Here is a 20,104-nt window from a genome sequence, read left to right as displayed (position 1 = left end):
GTTAGATGAGATATTCCTGTAGTATGGCCTTCTTAAAAGCTATAATAGTCCAGAATAAATGCTGGAAGATATGGTACAAGTGATTTACTAACTGCTATATACAAAGAAAATTCATGAAGAATGGTTAAAACAAATGTGAGATAATAAGCAACCATCAAAATTTAAAGAAAATAATGTCAGTGATCTCAGATACTTACACTGTGAAGAAAAATAATTTGTTTTTAAAAGAGGATGGAGAGAAAGTGCTAGAAACATTGCCCTGCAGGAAAAGCTACAGAAATTTCAAGTAGTTGGAATGCCATACAATAGGCAGAATAACAAAACTTGGAATGAATAAGTGTAACACTTGACTTATGACGAAGAAAAACAGTGGAAAAATTGTACTATGTGGATACTGAACAGAACGACATTCGCAAGAGCATCCAAGATTGGATAGTTAAGAACAAAAGTAAGTACAGCTGTCATCAAACTGAAGGATGGTTTGAACACCATAGTGCTTTACTAGGCATGTTTATTAAGTTAAAAATTGCTCTAGTATATTATGCACTTCTCTCCAAATGCTGGCATAAAAAGGCTCTGCAATGAAGCCGATCTGAGAAACTCATGAAAAATATGAATTATATTTTTTATAAATGAGTATCACCATATATATTTCAGTTTATACCCCTCATTGGCCCTTAGAAGAATATCATGCCTGGAAAACCAACCATTTATGCAGTTATTTATAGCATATCTGGCACATATGTAATTGATGTATCTTCAAGAATACTAAAACAGGACCAAGTTTCAAGATTTATTTTTCATATTTACTTTAGTTCTCTGATAGCTTACAAATATTAAAATAATGATGACAAAAAGAATAACTATCCTTCCAAGGAAAAAGTTTGATGTTAGTTATTGAGCAATTTCTTGCTTACTCAACAAACATGACGTATTGGTAGTAGAATTACAGCAAACAGCATAACTTATCGAGTATGTGCACAAAATTACATCAGTGTGGTAGTACTGGCTTAGCCATTTGTGACAGCAGCTGTTACATTCGCTGATTCTTTAGAAATATTTCCAGGAACTGACACTAGAAGGTAACAAGATATCTGTACATTGTTCTCATACAAAATGGGTCGAGTTTTCGAGCAAAAATCGTGGTCCAGCCTATACTTGGGCATGGTCTTTTTCAACATAAAGCTGTGGGCTTGGTCTCCAAAGTGTTAAGTACAACTGTAAAATTCCTTCAGCACATAGGCACAATACATTTAGAGGTGAGAGAACCTGCATCATCAGCTACCTACAAATTATGTATGAATCTAGATACGTATCTCTTTGTTAATGTTAATTTCACACACACCAAGCTACAAATTAAAGAAGAAAGCTAGCACCTTCATACGCTGTACAACAACTCAAGTGTAAAAAGCATACTGAAAAACTTTTTTTCCACTTATTTTGCAGGAAACAGGATAAAAGTAACTTAACATAACCTGCTAAGACTTCGTGTTACACCAGAGGTCTAAAATCACTGCATGAACTTCAACTGACCTTGTGTGATCAAACACTATATTTAATGATCAATTTAATCACTTCCGCCATGAATATTATGTAAAAGAGGCAGCATATTGTCACCTTATACAGATGAGGTGTGCAAGTCTCAAGGAAAATTGGGTCCCTTGAATCTCAAAAATATTGGACACCAATACCAGTAATGATACTTTCACTCTGAAGTGGATTTGCATTGAAACAAGGCTTCCTACCAGGTTAATTCATGTGACAGCCTTGAAATTTAACTCTGTCCTGTGCCTTTCACACAGATTGCTCTACCATATGATCCAAAGAAGCATTCCTAATAGCCTGATTTAGTTTTTCATCTGTCAGTTTTTCTCTCTCACTTTTTCAAACTCCGTCCTCAGTAACTTATTGAACAAGTACTTGAGACTCAAGCAGCAACTTCATCATCAAATAACTCTTACCTCTCCAGCTGGTCCTCCTTTTTCAAAATACTCTCTGAAAAATTGCTTACACTTAGCATCTTGCAGAAATTCAAATGTTGTCAGCATGCTCACTTCAAACTGTACTCATTTTGTATTGTAAATAACTGTTCATATAGTAAAACAGTTTAGAGTTACAATCCGACTCTGGTCATCTCAATTTAATATTCCCATGTTGTCTGTTCATTTAAAACATGATGACTGGTTTCTTCAATACATCTAAATCTCCTGAACTACATCTGTGTACATGTATAGACTTTTTCCCACCATTCTATAGTAGATGTAAAATGTGATCTGCTGGCCAGCAAAATGAGGTGTAAAACTCAGTTTAGTAACTGAACTTTTCAATACACTCTATCTCATGAATCATGCGTGTCATGTAGTCCTTATTTTCTATGTTGATTTCTGTGATAGTGATACTTCAGTAAACAGTTTTTGATGTTGCTGAGCAACAGTCATACCATAATTTTTAAATGAACACACCAATATTTGACTGTATCATTGTTTATTTAATTACGACCCAGGTTTCAGCCTTTTTGCCATTTTCAAGTGACTAAAGCAATATATGTTAATGACATAAACTCAGTTACTTGAAAATGGCATAGAAGGCCGAAACCAGGCTTGTAATTTAAACAAACAACAATACAGTCAAATGGCGGTGGATTCATTACACAAAAACAAAAATAAAGTGATATTTCATTTGCTACATTTATAATGTTGGGGTCTAACAGTAATATCTGTCATTTAGTAGGAAATTACTATTTTTATAATTGGTGGGCTGTTATACAAATGCTGGAATGTCATCTTCCGTCACTCAAAAATGCCATTCTTGGAGGGAAGAAGAAGAAGAAGAAGAAGAAGAAGAAAGAGAGAGAGAGAGAGAGAGAGAGAGAGAGAGAGAGAGAGAGAGAGAATGAACGAAATTTAATGGTGAATTATGATCTTAAATATTACATTGAGCTTACTAAATAATAAACATGGCTGTAATTATTAAAGACCTTTCACAAGTTTGGTTTTTGTTGTAAGTCATTTGACTGGTTTGATGCACCCCACTATGAATTCCTCTCCTGTGCCAACCTTTTCATCTGAGAGTAGCAACTGCAACCTACGTCCTCAGTTATTTGCTGTTTTTATTCCAATCTCTATCTTCCTCCAAAGTTTTTACCATCTACAGTTCCCTCTAGTATCATGGAAGTTATTCCCTAATGCCTTAACAGATGGCCTGTCATCCTGTCCCTTTTTCTTGTCAGTGTTTTCCATATATTCCTTTCCTCACCAATTCTGTGGGGAACCTCCTCGCTCGTTACCTTATCAGTCCACCCAATTTTTAACATTCTTCTGTAGTACTACATCTCAAATGCTTCAGTTCTCTTCTGTACCAGTTGCAAGTTATATCCACAAAAACTGACTTTTTTTTTTATACTGAGAAATGAACATAAAATAGCTGTCATGCAACAATTTTGTAAGATATTACCACAGGCAAACAAAATAGAAAAAGGAGAGTGGGTTACACTTCACACAAAAACTGCAGAGGAAAAGGTGATCTATTATCACAAAAGAATATTTTGGTTCATCATTTCAAATAAATTATGTTATTTAAATAACATTGTAATAATGAATAAAATAGACCAATTTCCAGCAGCATTGCAATAAAAAAAATAGCTGTTTCAAAATTCATCATGAAAACATGAATAGGCATAATTAATTTACAAGCATTCAAGAAAAAATTCATCACAAATAACGAAATGTATGTACAAAATCATGATCAAGAACTTAAGGAGACAAATATAAATACAAAATTTTATAACTGTAACCTAACATTTTAAAAAAGATAAAAAAGAAATAAGGCAAAATTGCACTTTGTGTGATGTGAATTAGCACACTGAGCACAAGGAGATCGAGATCTTACAGGTTGTACAATAATACAAAGTTTCATTTGACAGGTATTGCGTAACTTTTTTGGGTTCTATTCAAACTGGACCAAACCTCAAGACCTTCAGACATTTATTTGTAGTAACTTTAAACACAAATTCATTGAGATTATCTACCCTGATTTAAGCAACTGGACTAAACATTTATACATGTTACAGCCAACATCACTTTACACAACACTTAAAAGACATCTGTAGAAAATTCTGTACGATGAATACAAAATCATGGACCATATAAACTTTCAACAAACAGTTTAGAAACTTTAATTTCTAACCACAGAATAACTATTTCCTTCACGTAACATCAGTTCACGTGCATACAACAATACAGAAAGAGTGTATTGGCCTATTTAGCATGTCCTCTGGTGAAAAAATTTCACATTTTGTCAATAAACGCTGCTTTCGACTGTAATGTTCCACTGAAGTTTATCACTAGGCTTCACTGACAAAAACTTGTTTGGCAGTCACTGTTCTGATGCACCTGATAAATTCAATGTTTTCCTGAAAGTAGATTCAGAATATTTACAATTTTCTGCACCACAAGAGCACGTGAATGATTTACATTTCACAGCCCAGAACTTATCGCCATAGTCAAACCTGTAAGCAAAAAAGACACTCTTAAGAAAATTTATGATCTATGCAAGACAGATTTACATTCTATGATGTCAGTATGACATAAAATGCTTTGAAGAAAATAAATGGTGAACCAAAATAATTTATTAATGTTTTAATGTTGGCACATTTCCTAGAATTATGGATTTTTGAAATGTTTATCACAAAACTGGGGTCAAAATGACACACACACACACACACACACACACACACACACACACACACACACACACACACACAAGATGTACTTCCAAATTACTGCCTGAAACAACTTGAGAAAAGCTTGAAAACTCTCTATCAGGCAGGATGAACCAGGTAACAACCCAGTGTCACGACTGCAAGAACAATATTTTCTGAATTCCTTTCAGGTTAGTCAATTATAACAAAATTTTGGTGTAGCTTAGGAGATGATGTGCTTCTCAAATAGACACTAATTCCTGTATTGTGCACAATGAATGGATCTAGTTGTTCCTTTTCAATGGTGCATGTTGCTAACATCATATATCATGAGGTGTGCAGCAATGCCAGTGGAAGAACCACAGCTTATCAGTGTTCTTTGGAAAAGGAAGGAACTGGGCTTGCATCGGCATCAAGATTATAAGAGTCACAGCACTAACTCAGTACACCAGGGCAGGAAGACTAAAGGAGACCCCCCCTGGAGGGATTTATGGAAACAATAAAAAATAAATAAAGAGGGTATATGACCTTGACAACCCATTTTGGCACAAACAATAATTTATGACCCTGAAATGAGTTGACACAAAATACCTCATATGCTGTTAGGTAATAAAATTATTTGAAATAAACCATCTTATGTGTTTGATTAGAGCTCAATGTGTGCTGTAAAGGTATGAATGTGTATGGATTTTTATTTCATTTTAAACAACAGCTACAGAAAGTTACAACACAAAAGAGTAATACTGTTTTATGTCGCAGTTAAACCAAGTGGACAGGAAAAAAAAAAAAAAAAACCTTAACCTGAATCGATGCTTTAGAAGCGTTAGTTGTATATTCCATGGGACACCTGCACAATATATCATAGTGACGTGGCATGAGTCAGCTAATTTATATGTTATCTCATCAAAAGTTGACATATTGAGAGCTGTGGCTGTAGTGCAATTATATTGTTTATAATTTGAGCAGTAAACCAGCCCCAAATATGGTTTAAAAAAGTTTACTTAACCCTTTTGCAGGCCATGGTGGATATACTTCCCACTAAATGTATTTCTTTACAGTTTTTAATGGAATATGTGTTACCACTTCTATACGCTCCTGACATCTAATGGCAGTCTGCTGCATGAACTGTAGTTTCTATTTGTTGTGAAATATAGCCTTCAGGGCTGTGGGAAGTATATATCCTACCAAACAACTGTGTTTTACTGGTTCTTGGGAAGTATGGTTACCACCAAACTTGTTTCTGGAACGGGCTTGCGAAGTATATTTACCACAAAATTAATCTGTCATTTGTGGGCCTTGGGAAGCATACTTACCACCAACTTATGGGTATCCCAAAGCTTTTGGGAATACGTCTCACCACCTCTGTCTATGCCTGACATCTTATGGTAATATATTGCACCAGGTGTACAAAAACTGCTACAACAATCAGTTTCTGATTGTTGTGGGATCACTACTGTTGTCAGAACACATTCCTTCACTCCTGCAATATACATTATGTGATCAAAAGTATGCCAACACCACCAACAACATATGTTTTTCATATTAGGTTCCTTGTGCTGCCACCTACTGCCAGGCACTCCATATCAACGACCTCAGTAATCATTAGACATCGTGAGAGAGCAGAATGTGGCCCTCCGTGGAACTCATGGACTTCAAATGTGGCCGGGTGATTGGGTGTCGCTTGTGTCATACGTCTGTACCCAAGATTTCCACACTCCTAAACATCTCTAGGTCCACTGTTTCCGATGTGATACTAAAGTGGAAAGGTGAAGGGACATGTACACCACAAAAGCATACAGGCAGACCTTGTCTGTTGACTGACAGAGACCGCTGACAGTTGAAGAGGGTCGTAATGTGTAATAGGCAGACATCTATCCAGACTATCACACAGGAATTCCAAACTGCATCAGGATTCACTGCAAGTACTATGACAGTTAGGCGGGAGGTGAGAATACTTGGATTTCATGGTCAAGCGGCTGCTCATAAGCCACACATCGTGCCGGTAAATGCTAAACAACGCCTCGCTTGGTGTAAAGAGAGTAAACAATGGACGATTGGATGATGGAAAAACATTGTGTGGAGTGACAAATCACAGTACACAATGTGGCGATCCAATGGCAGGGTGTGCGTATGGTGAATGCCTGAAGGATGTCACCTGCCAGCATGTGTTGTGCCAACAGTAAAATTCGGAGGTGGTGGTGTTATGGTGTGGTCGTGTTTTTCTTGGAGAGGGCTTGCACACCTCGTTGTTTTGCATATCACAATAACAGCACAGGCCAACATTGATATTTTAAGCACCTTCTTGCTTCGCACTGTTTAAGAGCAATGTGGGGATGGCGATTCCATCTTTCAACACAATCAAGCACCTGTTCATAATGCATGGCCTGTGGCAGAGTGGTTACATCACAATAAGATCCCTGTAATGGACTGGTCTGCACAGAGTCCTGACCTAAATCCTACAAAAGACCTTTGGGATGTTTTGGAATGCCGACTTCGTGCCTCACCGAAGGACATCAGTACCTCTCCTCAGTGCAGCACTCCGTGAAGAATGGGCTGCCATTTCCCAAGAAAGCTTCCAGCACCTGATTGAACATATGCTTGCGAGAGGGGAAGCTGTCAAAGGCTAAAGGTGGGCCTACACCATATTGAATTCCAGCATTACCGATGGAGGGTGCTATGAATTTGTAAGTGATTTTCAGCCAGGTGTCCAGATACTTCTGATCACATAGTGTACATTATTGTGACCTGTATCAGTTCATACCTTTATTGCATGATACAGTTTCTAGGGTTGTTTTCACATTGTGGCAAGTAAACTTTAATATCGATAACAAATATTGTTTAAATAAAGTAAAAGAAAACAAAAAATAAAGAATAGAAAACACTGTTAATTATTTTTTTCCATGCAATTGCAACACACAACAGCTAACAAAAGGGGAGTGGGTAATCCATTTACCACCACAGTTTTAATACCTCATGGAGAGGCCATAATGATCCTAAATCATGAAATAAAATTATCAAAAAATACATACATTTAGTTGATCACAATTCTAATACGACAGCAAAAAAATGATCTTTGCTGAGTTGCCACAAAAAACGCCCCCATGAAAGGGATAAATCAAATCATTAATGGTTTCGAATTTATTACAAATGCTTCACATGTCATAGACTTCCTTACTTTCCTTCTGGCACCTTGTTTTGTACTGTTACTGATTTAGTGCATTAAGATAAGCTCTTTGTTTATGAGAGATTTTTTTTCTTTTTGACCTTCACAGAAATATTAAAGTAGCTACAGAAGTAAAAGCAAAATGTGAAACTATTTGGTTAAAAACTAAAATCAAGTTATGGTATAAAAAGAAAGAAAAGCTAAATTAATCTATGTACAATCTGTATTTGCAGTTAAGAAATAACCCCTCACCTCCATCGTTCACTTACATACCCCATCGTATGCACTGTTCTTAGAAAAGAGCAACAGAAGATCTCGTGTAGGCATAAGAAGAAGTTGGTGTCCCTCCTTGAAGTATACATATATGAACCTCAAACAAATGCTGATCAGCAGCAACAGCACATATTCTACAACAGGTATCCCTTTCAATTCTGATGAACTTGACTTTTTAAGCAGAGGTCTCAAGCATAAGGATGCTCCAAAACTCAGTAGTAAGAGCACAAAAGACCTATTAGAAGCTACAAAACTTGCATGTGACAATGCCAAGAAAAATGTTAGCCATATAAAGCCATAAAACTCATGACTAAAACCATGCCTTCAACAAATAATACCATTAGCAATAAAATGAAATTCTTTAGCATATCAACAGTAAACTGTTATGAAAACTCTTATGGTGAAGGCTGATAAAGGACATTCTGTAGTCATTATGTATGAAACAGAACACTGAGAAACCTAGATTTTTTTAGGCACACAACTAGAATCAGACCCACAGCAAATTCCTAGATAAGCTCCATAAACTACTTAACAGCTGCAAATTCCTCTTCAATAAATATTAAATTCAGGACTGCATAACCATGAACCTAGCTGCACTGAAACTCTGTTCACAACACAAGAGCCACAAAGAAAACTGCTACATACGGCCAGTAGTAAACTCAATAAACAGCCCAGCATACAGAATAAGCAGAAAACTGAATGATCTTCTAAGCACTTACGGCAATTTTGAAAACAATTATACAATTAAAAACACAACTAACCTCACAGAACATAACAACAACATCCAAATATTGCCAAAGGCTAGATATGCCTCATTAGATATTGTTACCCTCTATACTGATATCCCAGAAGAAGAAACTATTGACACAGTAAAAAGTAACCTTCTGAAACACAAAAGGCTTGGCTCAAGCTACCTGAAATACGTGAGTTAATACGGATTCTCATACTTAAAGTGTCCCATAATTATTTAATTTTTAATACTAAAGGCTTTAAACAAAATGATGGACTTGCAATGGGGAGCAGTCTGAGGTGATATTTACATTCACCATTTTGAGCAAACTCATCCACTAATCTAATAAACAGTAAAATAATTTACTACAAGAGATACATAGATGACTGTCATACTGTTTGATGGCAACAGCAGAGAAGTTGACGTCTTAGCTGAAGACCTGAGCTAAAATTACATAACAACATCAAATTCACTGTTGAACACTAAATACAACAGCATTAACTTCCTTAACCTTAAAGTATCCAACAAAAATGACAAATATCACTGAATTATTTTGAAAGCTAACAACCACAGATGTTACCATCAGTAGATCATAACATGGATAAATTCGTGTCAGTCTCTCATCTATGCATAAAATCCCCCTCGGCCTCATAGAAAAACAAAAAGAAATCAGCATAAGTAAATCAGTTGCTCACAATAATGGATATTAGGTTTCAAATAATAAATAAGCTCTCTCAAACTAAAAGCTAAATTGCTAACAATATGTCTCTGCTTACACACAACATCTACAGAAACTGTGAAGGACTCAAAATCAACACAGTATGCAGCCATACCATATACAGGCCCACTTTCATAAAAATTTCCAACCTATTCAAAAAGAAGAATGTCAAAATCAGATTTTAAGCCAATAATAAAACTTTTAACAAAGAGTAATACACATACACTACTGGCCATTAAAACTGCTACACCACAAAGATGATGTGCTACGGACACGAAATTTAAACGACAGGAAGAAGATTCCGTGATATGCAAATGATTAGCTTTTCAGAGCATTCAAAGAAGGTTGGCGCCAATGGCGACACCTACAACATGCTGACATGAGGAAAGTTTTCAACTGATTTCTCATACACAAACAGCAGTTGACTGGCATTGCCTTGTGAAACATCGTTGTGATGCCTCGTGTGAGGAGGAGAAATGCGTACCATCACGTTTCCGACTTTGATAAAGGTCGGATTGTAGCATATCGCGATTGCGGTTTATCGTATCGTGACATTGCTGCTCGCGTTGGTCGAGATCCAATGGCTGTTAGCAGAATATGTAATCAATGGGTTCAGGAGAGTAATATGGAACACCGTGCTGGATCCCAACAGCCTCGTATCACTAGCAGTCGAGATGACAGGCATCTTATCCGCATGGCTGTAACGGATCGTGCAGCCACGTCTCGATCCCTGAGTCAACAGATGGGGACATTTGCAAGACAACAAAGCATGGACTATCAGCTCGGAGACCATGGCTGCGGTTACCCGTGACGCTGCATCACAGACAGGAGCGCCTGTGATGGTGTACTCAACGACAAACCTGGGTGCACGAATGGCAAAACGCCATTTTTTCGGATGAATCCAGGTTCTGTTTACAGCATCATGATGGTCGCATCCATGTTTGGCAACATCGCGGTGAACGCACATTGGAAGCGTGTATTCATCATCGCCATATTGGTGTATCACCCGGCATGATGGTATGGGGTGCCATTGGTTACACGTCTCGGTCACCTCTTGTTTGCATTGAAGGCACTTTGAGCAGTGGACGTTACATTTCGGATGTGTTACAACCCGTGGCTCTACCCTTCATTCAATCCCTGTGAAACCCTACATTTCAGCAGGATAATGCACGACCGCATGTTGCAGGACCTGTACGGGCCTTTCTAGATACAGAAAATGTTCGACTGCTGCCCTGGCCAGCACATTCTCCAGATCTCTCGCCAACTGAAAACGTCTGGTCAATGGTGGCCGAGCAACTGGCTCGCCACAATACGCCAGTCACTACTCTTGATGAACTGTGGTATTGTGTTGAAGCTGCATGAGCAGCTGTACCTGTACATGCCATCCAGGCTCTGTTGACTCAATAACCAGGCATATCAAGGCCGTTATTACAGCCCGAGATGGTTTTTCTGGGTACTGATTTCTCAGGATCTATGCACCCAAATTGCGTGACAGTGTAATCACATGTCAATTCTAGTATAATATATCTGTCCAATGAATACCCATTTCTCATCTGCATTTCTTCTTGGTGTAGCAATTTTAATGGCCAGTAGTGTACTTCCATACATTTGTATCTCCAAAAAGGATCAGGAATTTATAAACTTAACTGTAATACCTGTGCCAAATTCTACATTTGCCAAACAGATAGAAATAATGAAGGGAGGTTTAAGGAATGCCTTGATCACCTACGATTGAATGACTTAATCAAATCAGCTTTAGCCACTCATGTTACAGAAATTAATTATACAGCAGATATTACAGAAAATACCACACAGATTTTACACCTTACAGATAAGACTGGCACAATGACTCTTCTAGAGGAGAGTTAGAAGCCATACACACATGAGGGTGTGCTGAAAAGTAATGCCATCAAATTTTTAATGTGGAAATGCTTAATGCTTTTTAAATAAACAAACATTAGTAATAATGTACATCTCTGTTTTCCACATATGAGAAGCATTCAGTAAGTGATGCAACACTTTTTGTCCTGAAAACAGGTAGTTTTATCAGAATTCCAGTACACTATATTACTCCCTACTCTTTTGGCTACAAACCTTATTTTTTCAAAATCATCTTCATTTAATGCAAAGGCCTTCTTCCGCAACCTTACTGGGAGGGCCTGTATGGTGAAACTCTACTGGTCAACGTCAGATCCAACGTCTTGTTGCGTGAGTAACATCCCTATCATCCATGTACTGCTTTCTGTGGACTGCAGCCTTCAATGGGCCAAACAGGTGAAAGTCGTAAGGTGTGAGATCCAGGCTATAGGGTAGATGAGGAAGAACAGTGCAATAAAGCTTTGTGAGCTGCTGTCTGATGTGCAGCACAGCGAACAGTGATGTCCAGTTGGGCAGCAAGGTGTTTGTTTGTGATCTGTCGATCACCTCAAATGAGAGTGCTGCAAATTCCAACATGCAGGAGTCACAGCTGTGTGTGGCTAGCCGGCAAAAGGAAGATTGGACAGGTTTGGGCGACGTTATTGCAATGATGACAAACACATCACCCAATGATTCACCATGCTTTTGTTTGCTGCCCAGTCTCCATAGATATGTGCTTGTGAATATCTGTGATGCTCTGGTTTTCCACAAAAAGAAACTTAATGACAGTTCCCTGCTTGAAATGCACCTCCATTACAGATGCCATTTCGAAGGTTACATAGAGTGCCGCTACCTATCAGAACTTCATGACACTATAGTGGCGGAAGTGTGAATATCCCACTATGTTCAACAACAAATATTACATTTTTCAAATGAAATTGACCAAGAAAAAATGTGTAGCATTACTTACTGAATGCTCCTTGTATTTCTTTCTCAACATAGTTACTCCTGTGATGAACACATTTCTCCCAACAAGAGCCCAGTTGTTTGATACCATCACTGTAGAATGTTTGACTGTTGACAGAGCCACAACCTCACCTCTGTTGCATCACTTCATCACTAGCATAGTGAAGTCCACGAAGGTGTTCCTTAAGTTCTGGAAGCGAATGAGAATTGGATGGGGCCAAGTTTGGACTGTATGGAGGGTGACTGATGACAGTGAACCCAAGGCATCCAATTGTTGCAGATGTCACAGTGCTAGTGTCTGATCTGGAACTGTCATGCTAAAAGAGAGGGAGCTCCACATGTGGACAAACCCTTCAAATTCAAAACTTAATTACAGCATGCCATTTCTCCTGCATCTACATTGTTATGTTATATATTGCCACGTTATATGGCACAATTTGGAGCCCCTAGTGGCAGAGGGCTGCAAATATGTAGACATGAAGAATAAAGATGTAGAATGTTAGTAACATTTGTTTTATTTAAAAAACTGAGAGATCTTTCACATAAAAAAATTCAAAGGCATTATCTTTCAGCACACCCTTGTCAGAACACATTTCCTGATCTAATTTTGAATGAGCAAACAGTCATCCAACACCACCTTCCTAAGTAATTTCTGAGGGCTCTTCTCATCTTTTAAACCACCATAGTATTACCATAGTACATCTTCATTGCTGTTTCATTTGAATTTGTTATCCATTTTGTGTGAACACAATATAAACTAGCTTTACCTTTATTGTAAAATTCACAATTATATGATACTTTCAGTCTGATACATAAAAACAGTACAGCCTATTTATAATATAGAATGTAATTTCATATTCAATGTTCAAACTCAGTTTTATCATGGTAACAAAAAACATATCGTATTGTATTTTTGTACTGCACACAGAGTTGGTCATCTAATGCCCAGGTTCAATGTTGCTTCTATCCAGTGCACAAATACTTGGTCTGGTCACAATGTAACATACATTAGATGGCTCACACCTACAATAATTTCACTATTTTATATAATATTTATTAGTGTAATCTCAGCCATTAAATATAATGTCATATTAAAATTTATTGTATATGATTTTACTTCTCTTTTGATCTTTAAATCAATTTTATCACTCCAGAACAGGCGTATTTTACTTTGTCTATACACACTACACAGCATCCATAAATTAACATCTTTACTTCTGTAACATCTCTGAGCTATTGTTTTTGTTACTCACGTGAACCTGGGCCACAATTTGCAAATGTTGAGCATGTGCTATAGCAGTGAATTAAAAAGCACTCACAATGTGCATGTGCAAAAATGTGTTAACTTTAAAATACATGAGACAAATACAGGATGAATGCATCACACAGAAATATGCACCACATAAGTTTTCACCACATTTCATGTTTTAATAACTTTCATGAAATGATTTTTAATGTTACTCTAAAAGAAAAAAAGAATAGCTCTCTCATAACTTTATCAAATTGTGAACAAAAAACTTCTTGTTATTCTTAGTGCACCAATCCAGTAACAAGCACAACACAAGACTCCAGCAGGAGGTCTGTAAGAGCCATCTGAAGATGGATTTATAATAAACCCAAAACCAGTAATGGTTTGATTTAAATAAACTTGTTTAAACAATACTTGTGGTTGGTTGCAGCTTAAATTATAAAACTTTTAAATTAATTTTAGAAATTGAGGGAAAATCAGAGTCAGAAATCAATAAAAGAATTATTAGTAGACGGAAGGTCATTGGGATGCTTAACTCAGTCTTATGGCACAGGAATGTAATGAGCAGAACTAAAAAATTAATATACAAATCTATAATAGTGTGTGGTTCTGTATGGAAGGGAGACCTGGACAATTAACCTGAAGCACATTAAAAAATTACAAGCTCTAGAAATGGACTTCTGGAGAAGATTGGCAAGACTCTCCAGGAAAGAGAAGATAAGGAACACCAAAATAATAAGGAGAATGGAAATAAAAGAAAGAATATATGACGCAATGGATAGGAAGAAATTACAGTGGTACGGGCATGTACAACGAATGGAGGAAGCCAGAATACCAAAATTGATACTGGCGTGGGAACCAGGGGGGGGGGAGAAGAAGAAGAAGAAGAAGAAGAAGAGGATGACGTATGACCACCTGGCTCCAAAATGTACAGCACACAATGAGGAGAATGGGCGCAGAGGAAGAGGACACAGAAGATCGAAACACCTGGAGGAATATTTTGAAAATATAGTTTAAGAACGTTTATTCTTTGTATAGTAATTTCCGAGTAAATTATTATGTTGGAGACAAGCCTCTGTAATGAGGAAAAGCTCAAAATATTAAAAAAAATTAATTTGTATTGAAATAAGGCTTCATGCAGACCATTTACAGGTGAGTTCACGTAATGCAAAATGATATTTAGTTTAATTTACATATTTCAGTATGTAATACTCCTGTGCCCAATAAAGTACAGTCTTACATATATAAAATTTCATCTACAGCATGTAAGGAGTTGCCTACAAAGATCAAAGATTTTTTTATAACAGTATTACTCAACCCTTTCTGACCCAAAGCCAATTTTAGTGGAGGGTTAAAATGATGATTTTTTTTGTCCTAGTATTGCAAAAAAACATATTACAATGACATAGTTAAAATACCTAGCTCCTTAGCAAGTTGTTTACAGGACACACACAGGTAACCAACATTCTTATGGCAAGGTTTTGTGCTATGAAAACTATTTTTCTTAATGATGTATTCACCCTGAACATAATTCCATAATGCATCAGTGAATATGAAAAGCAAAATATATTATCCTGTAAATGGTTCTCTTCAATATTTGCAGAAAACCAATAAGTAACTCTTTTAAAACATTAGTTACAGTTACCTAGGTGGCTGTAAGCCTACTATGAATAATTACAATATTTGCGCAGTCTGCAAGAAGAACTAATAATGTCTGGTTTGCATTAAATGGGAGGTCATTCACACATGAGAAAAAACAGTGGCTCTAGTATTGAACATTGCGGACCCTGCAAAACGATTTCCCCAAGCCAAAAGAATTTCCCATTTTTATAGCTTATATGGGACAAGTTTCTGAATTATTTTTGTTACATATGATGCAATCCATTTGTTAGCTATCCCATTAATGCCATAATGCCTCTTTGGCCTGAAAAGATGTAATTTAAACAGTCAAATACCCTGCACAGAAGATACCAACTATACTGTTTCGTTATTTAACCCCAGTTAAATGTGATGAGTCAGCAAATAGTATTATCAGTTGAGCAAACCTTCTGAAATCTAAGCTGTGATTTACTAAGTATATTCCGTGACAAAGTAATATCTAATGCAGAAAATATAACCTATGTAGTGTGGGATGTCGCAAAACAAGGAGCTGGAAAAGGCAGATCCAAGTATCACAATATACAGACCAAAGATGGGTGCAGAACAATACAAAATCCTCAGCAATTGCAAATTTTCTAAACGGCTCTCTGGTAATGTGGTAAAGTATAAAAAAAAAAAAAAAAATCATCTTATAACGCATGTAGCACCCATAATTATTTACATAGCAAGTCCACTGAATTTTTCAAACAGCGTTGCTTTAAGTCAGGAAGACAATACAGAAATTAAAAAATAAGAAGTCAACAAGCATAGATGTGGTTCCAGTCTGTTTTTTAGGCATGCGTAGAGAGCATAAAAGCCTCAGTAACAAACATAATAGTTTAGTCCTTTAGTGCTAGTGCAGGTATTTTTCCAGATTACTTGAAGCACACAAGTTGTGCCCTTATTAAAGGAAGACAATGCAGAGATTATTGAAATCTACAGGCCAGTTTCACTATGCTACGCATTCTCAAAGCTAACTGAATCAGTCAAAAAAGATAGACTAATGAGTTACATGAATAAATACAACCTTTTTAACACAGCACAGTTTAGTTTCCGAAGTGAGAGAATTAAAATATTGGCCGTTGTGCTACTTGAAGTTCTTGACAACAATAACTGTGTTATAGGCATGTTCTTATATTTGACCATGGCTTCTGACACAGTTGAATATAAAATACTACTTAACAAACAAGAAGCACTACATGTAAGGATAATAGAAAACACGAGGTTGCAATCTTACCCTGAAAACAGGATGCAAAAGGTAAAGATAGTTCGCACATCTGCTGATGATAAATTTTTAATAAAACAACTGTCATACAAGAAACAAACATAGATGCTTCTTAGGGTAGTTGTTGGGTCCAATTCCGTTCTTAATATATAGCAATGATTTTCCAGACAGTACAAGACATGGAAAAAAAGTTCTTTCACTGACAAGAGCAACACCACTATCACTGCTAAAACACCAGAACTCCTAATGAAAAAGCAAACAAAACCATCAAGGATGCTTACAAGTTGGTAGTATTTACTAAATTAACATTTAATTAAGAGATACCAACAGTATGCGCTTCAGCACAAGAGGGAAAACAATTCCGTCACATAAAGCATACCTGATGAATCTGTACACTGTCTAATTAACACAAAGTTTTCAGCGATGAATACTGACTGTTAATTAATAGATATGGAATTTTCACTCTGCAGCAGAGTGTGCACTGATATGAAACTTCTTGGCATATTAAAACTGTGTGGTGGACTGAGACTCAAACACAGGAATCTGCAGGAAGTTTCACATTGGTGCACACTCCGCTGCGGAGTGAAAATTTCGTTCTCGAAACATTCCTCTGGCAGTGGCTAAGCCATGTCTCCGCAATATCCTTTCTTCAAGGAGTGCCAGTCTTGCAAGTTTCTCAGGGGAGCTTCTGTGGAGTTTGTAAGGTAGGAGATGAGGTACTAGTGGAAGTAAAGCTGTGAGGATGGGTCATGAATCGTGCTTGGATAGCTTAGTCGGTAGAAGCACTTGCCCATGAAAGGCACAGATGCGGAGTTAGAGTCTCGGCCTGGGTCACAGTTTTAATCTGCTGGGAAATTTCAATTAACACTTAATGAACACATGAGGATGCTGGCAAACAGAAGGTTATCAGTGTGTTTTGTTCTTAGGATTCGATTATCAGTTTGTTGTGACATACTGTTCCTACGTACACTCAGTTCTTAGTCATGCGATTCTTTTCTGGGGATCAAAGACACAAAATGTGGACACAATTTTCAAACTGCGGAAAAGAGTCATAAGAAAAACAACAAGAAATAGTAGTCGAGCTCACTGTAAAGAACTGTTTAAAAAAAACTGAGTATCCTTACTGCACCAAGCAAGTGTATCTCCAAGCTGTTGTACATATCAGGGAAAACATTATGCAGTATTTCACTGTTAGTTCTATACATAATCACAGAATGTGACCCCTTTTGGATTTACACTCACCAAATAAAAACAAACAAAGAAACTCAAAGCACCATTATCTACCAGAGAATAGAATTGTATAATAAATTTCCCATGGAGGTGAAAAATAACACTAAAATACACCTGTTTAACAAGACAGCTAAAACATTCTTCATGCGTAATGCATACTACACAATCAAAGATTACTTAGAGAACTCAGAGTAGTGGTTAATAATGACAAATGGTAACCATGACACCTTGTCACATTACAATGCTGTCTTGTCAGTCTCCTGAGTTCAACATCTCAACATCTCACTCATCACTCAATTTTTCAGATGGACTTTTTTTTTTTGGGGGGGGGGGGGGGGGGGGGGGATATGGACAGACATGAAAATGTGCGTGGTGCATAGTGACACGTTTATGGGTCTGAGTCCATGCACAGACACGAGTTTGTACAAGGGGCATAACAGCATGTTCATGCTTTAGGAATCGCCTGCAGGTTTTCTGATGTGTGCAGTGATGAAGAGCAAAGCTATGTTTGTATTATTAATTATCAGAAGCAAACTGTGTGTATATCAAAAAGTACTGCACTATAGGGACCAACAAAATGAGAGGCAGCAGTTGTAGAGACACTGATTTCATATTTTGGAGGATAAGACTTTTGTTCGATCCAGCCAACCTAACTTAGGTTTTCCACAGTTTTCTTACATCATATCACACAAATGCTAGTGTGGTTCCTTCATCAAGGCCACGGCTAACAATCTCTCCTACCCTCACAAAAGCATACTTATCTCAGGGTGTGCTGAAAAGTAATGGCTCTACATTTTTTATCTGGTAACTCTTACACCTTTTTAAATAAAAAACATTATGAACATTCTACATCTTTATTCTTCATGTCTACATATTCAACATAGTAACCCAGCAATGAATAAATTTCTCCCAACAAGAGACCAGTTTGCTGATCCATCACTGTACAGTGTTTGACTTTGTTGACCTCACCTCTGCTTGCACCAATTCATCACTATCAAAGAAAAGTCCTCAAAGGTGTACTTTAAGTTTTGAAAAGAGATGAAAATTGGATGTGGCCAAGTCAGGACTGTGTGTAGGAAGATGGACTACAATCAACCAAAGATGTCAGATTGTTGCAACACTCTTGTGTGATCTGGCAATATCAAGCTGAAAGAGAGGGTTCTGGATGAACTTTTTGAATTTGAAACTTGATTACAGCAAACTGTTTCTCATGCTCTGATGTAGTTATGTTACACAGCGCCACATTACACGCTAGAATTCAGATACCTCTAGTGGCAGAGGGTGCAAATAAGTAGACATGAAAAATAAATACGTACAATGTTAATAACATTTGTTTTATTTAAAAAGCTTTACTTTTTTTCATATAAAAATTCAGAGGCACTACTTTTCAGCACACCATTGTATATTCTGTGCACGCGCACACACACACACATTTTTGAGCAATTTATTTTCACACTGTATTAATGACAAATCCTACATTACTGTAAGACAATCTCTGGATGGGTTAGCATCATTCCACGTGGGAAAAATATATCTAAAAACAAAGATGATGCGACTTACCAAACGAAAGCGCTGGCAGGTCGATCTCCTTCCCTCTTTCCTGATGAGGCAACAGTTTGTTGCGAAAGCTTGAATTTCATGTGTATGTTTGTGTCGTTTGTGTGTCTATCGACCTGCCAGCACTTTCGTTTGGTAAGTCACATCGTCTGTGTTTTTAGATATATTTTTCCCACGTGGAATGTTTCCCTCTATTATATATATATAAAAACAAAGATGATGTGACTTACCATACGAAAGCGCTGGCAGGTCGATAGAAACACAAATAAAACCCATACATACACACAAAATTCTAGCTTTCGCAACCAATGGTTGCTTCGTCAGGAAAGAGGGAAGGAGAGGGAAAGACAAAAGGTTGTGGGTTTTAAGGGAGAGGGTAAGGAGTCATTCCAATCCCGGGAGCGGAAAGACTTACCTTAGGGGGAAAAAAAAGGACAGGTAACTGTCAATATACACAATCAAATATATAGAAAATTCTGATTCATTAATTGATTAACTCTTGTACATTATTTCTAATGCTGAGGTCAAGCTTTGTGCAGTACTGAACTGCATAAAATGTGTTTTATTTAAATTCTTTGACATACCACTTTCAGACAACCAGTTAAAAACTTACAATAACATATTAATTGGTTTGTTAGTTACATGTTCCATGAAACATGGAACAGCAGTTCAGTGTTTCTTCCACCCCCCCCCCCGCGAAACGGTGTGGAACAAGTCAGCTTACAGGATATGTATGCAAGATTAGTTTCATTGGATACAACAAACTGGTCATTTACAAATTTTTAAATAACACAATGGC

The 20,104-nt window shown here is 37.1% G+C and overlaps 1 protein-coding gene across 3 annotated transcripts in view; it reads right to left on the bottom strand.

Annotated features, from left to right (window-relative positions):
* Nucleotides 1–3,611: 3,611 nt before the first annotated feature.
* The window catches only part of LOC124722488 (serine-rich adhesin for platelets-like), a 365,160-nt gene continuing 348,667 nt past the window's right edge, over nt 3,612–20,104 (bottom strand). For 2 of the 3 annotated variants that reach the window (XM_047247643.1, XM_047247644.1), the window contains one exon: nt 3,612–4,507. In XM_047247643.1, the coding sequence (XP_047103599.1) occupies nt 4,375–4,507 (133 nt within the window). In that variant the 3' untranslated portion in view covers nt 3,612–4,374. The remainder of the gene's footprint in view (nt 4,508–20,104) is intronic. The other variant, XR_007006449.1, reaches the window with a different exon arrangement.

This window comes from Schistocerca piceifrons, chromosome X, assembly GCF_021461385.2.
Source record: "Schistocerca piceifrons isolate TAMUIC-IGC-003096 chromosome X, iqSchPice1.1, whole genome shotgun sequence".
NCBI lineage: Eukaryota > Metazoa > Arthropoda > Insecta > Orthoptera > Acrididae > Schistocerca > Schistocerca piceifrons.
The sequence above is the reverse complement of the archived record's forward strand: the minus strand, read 5'-3'. Positions and strand labels throughout refer to the sequence as shown.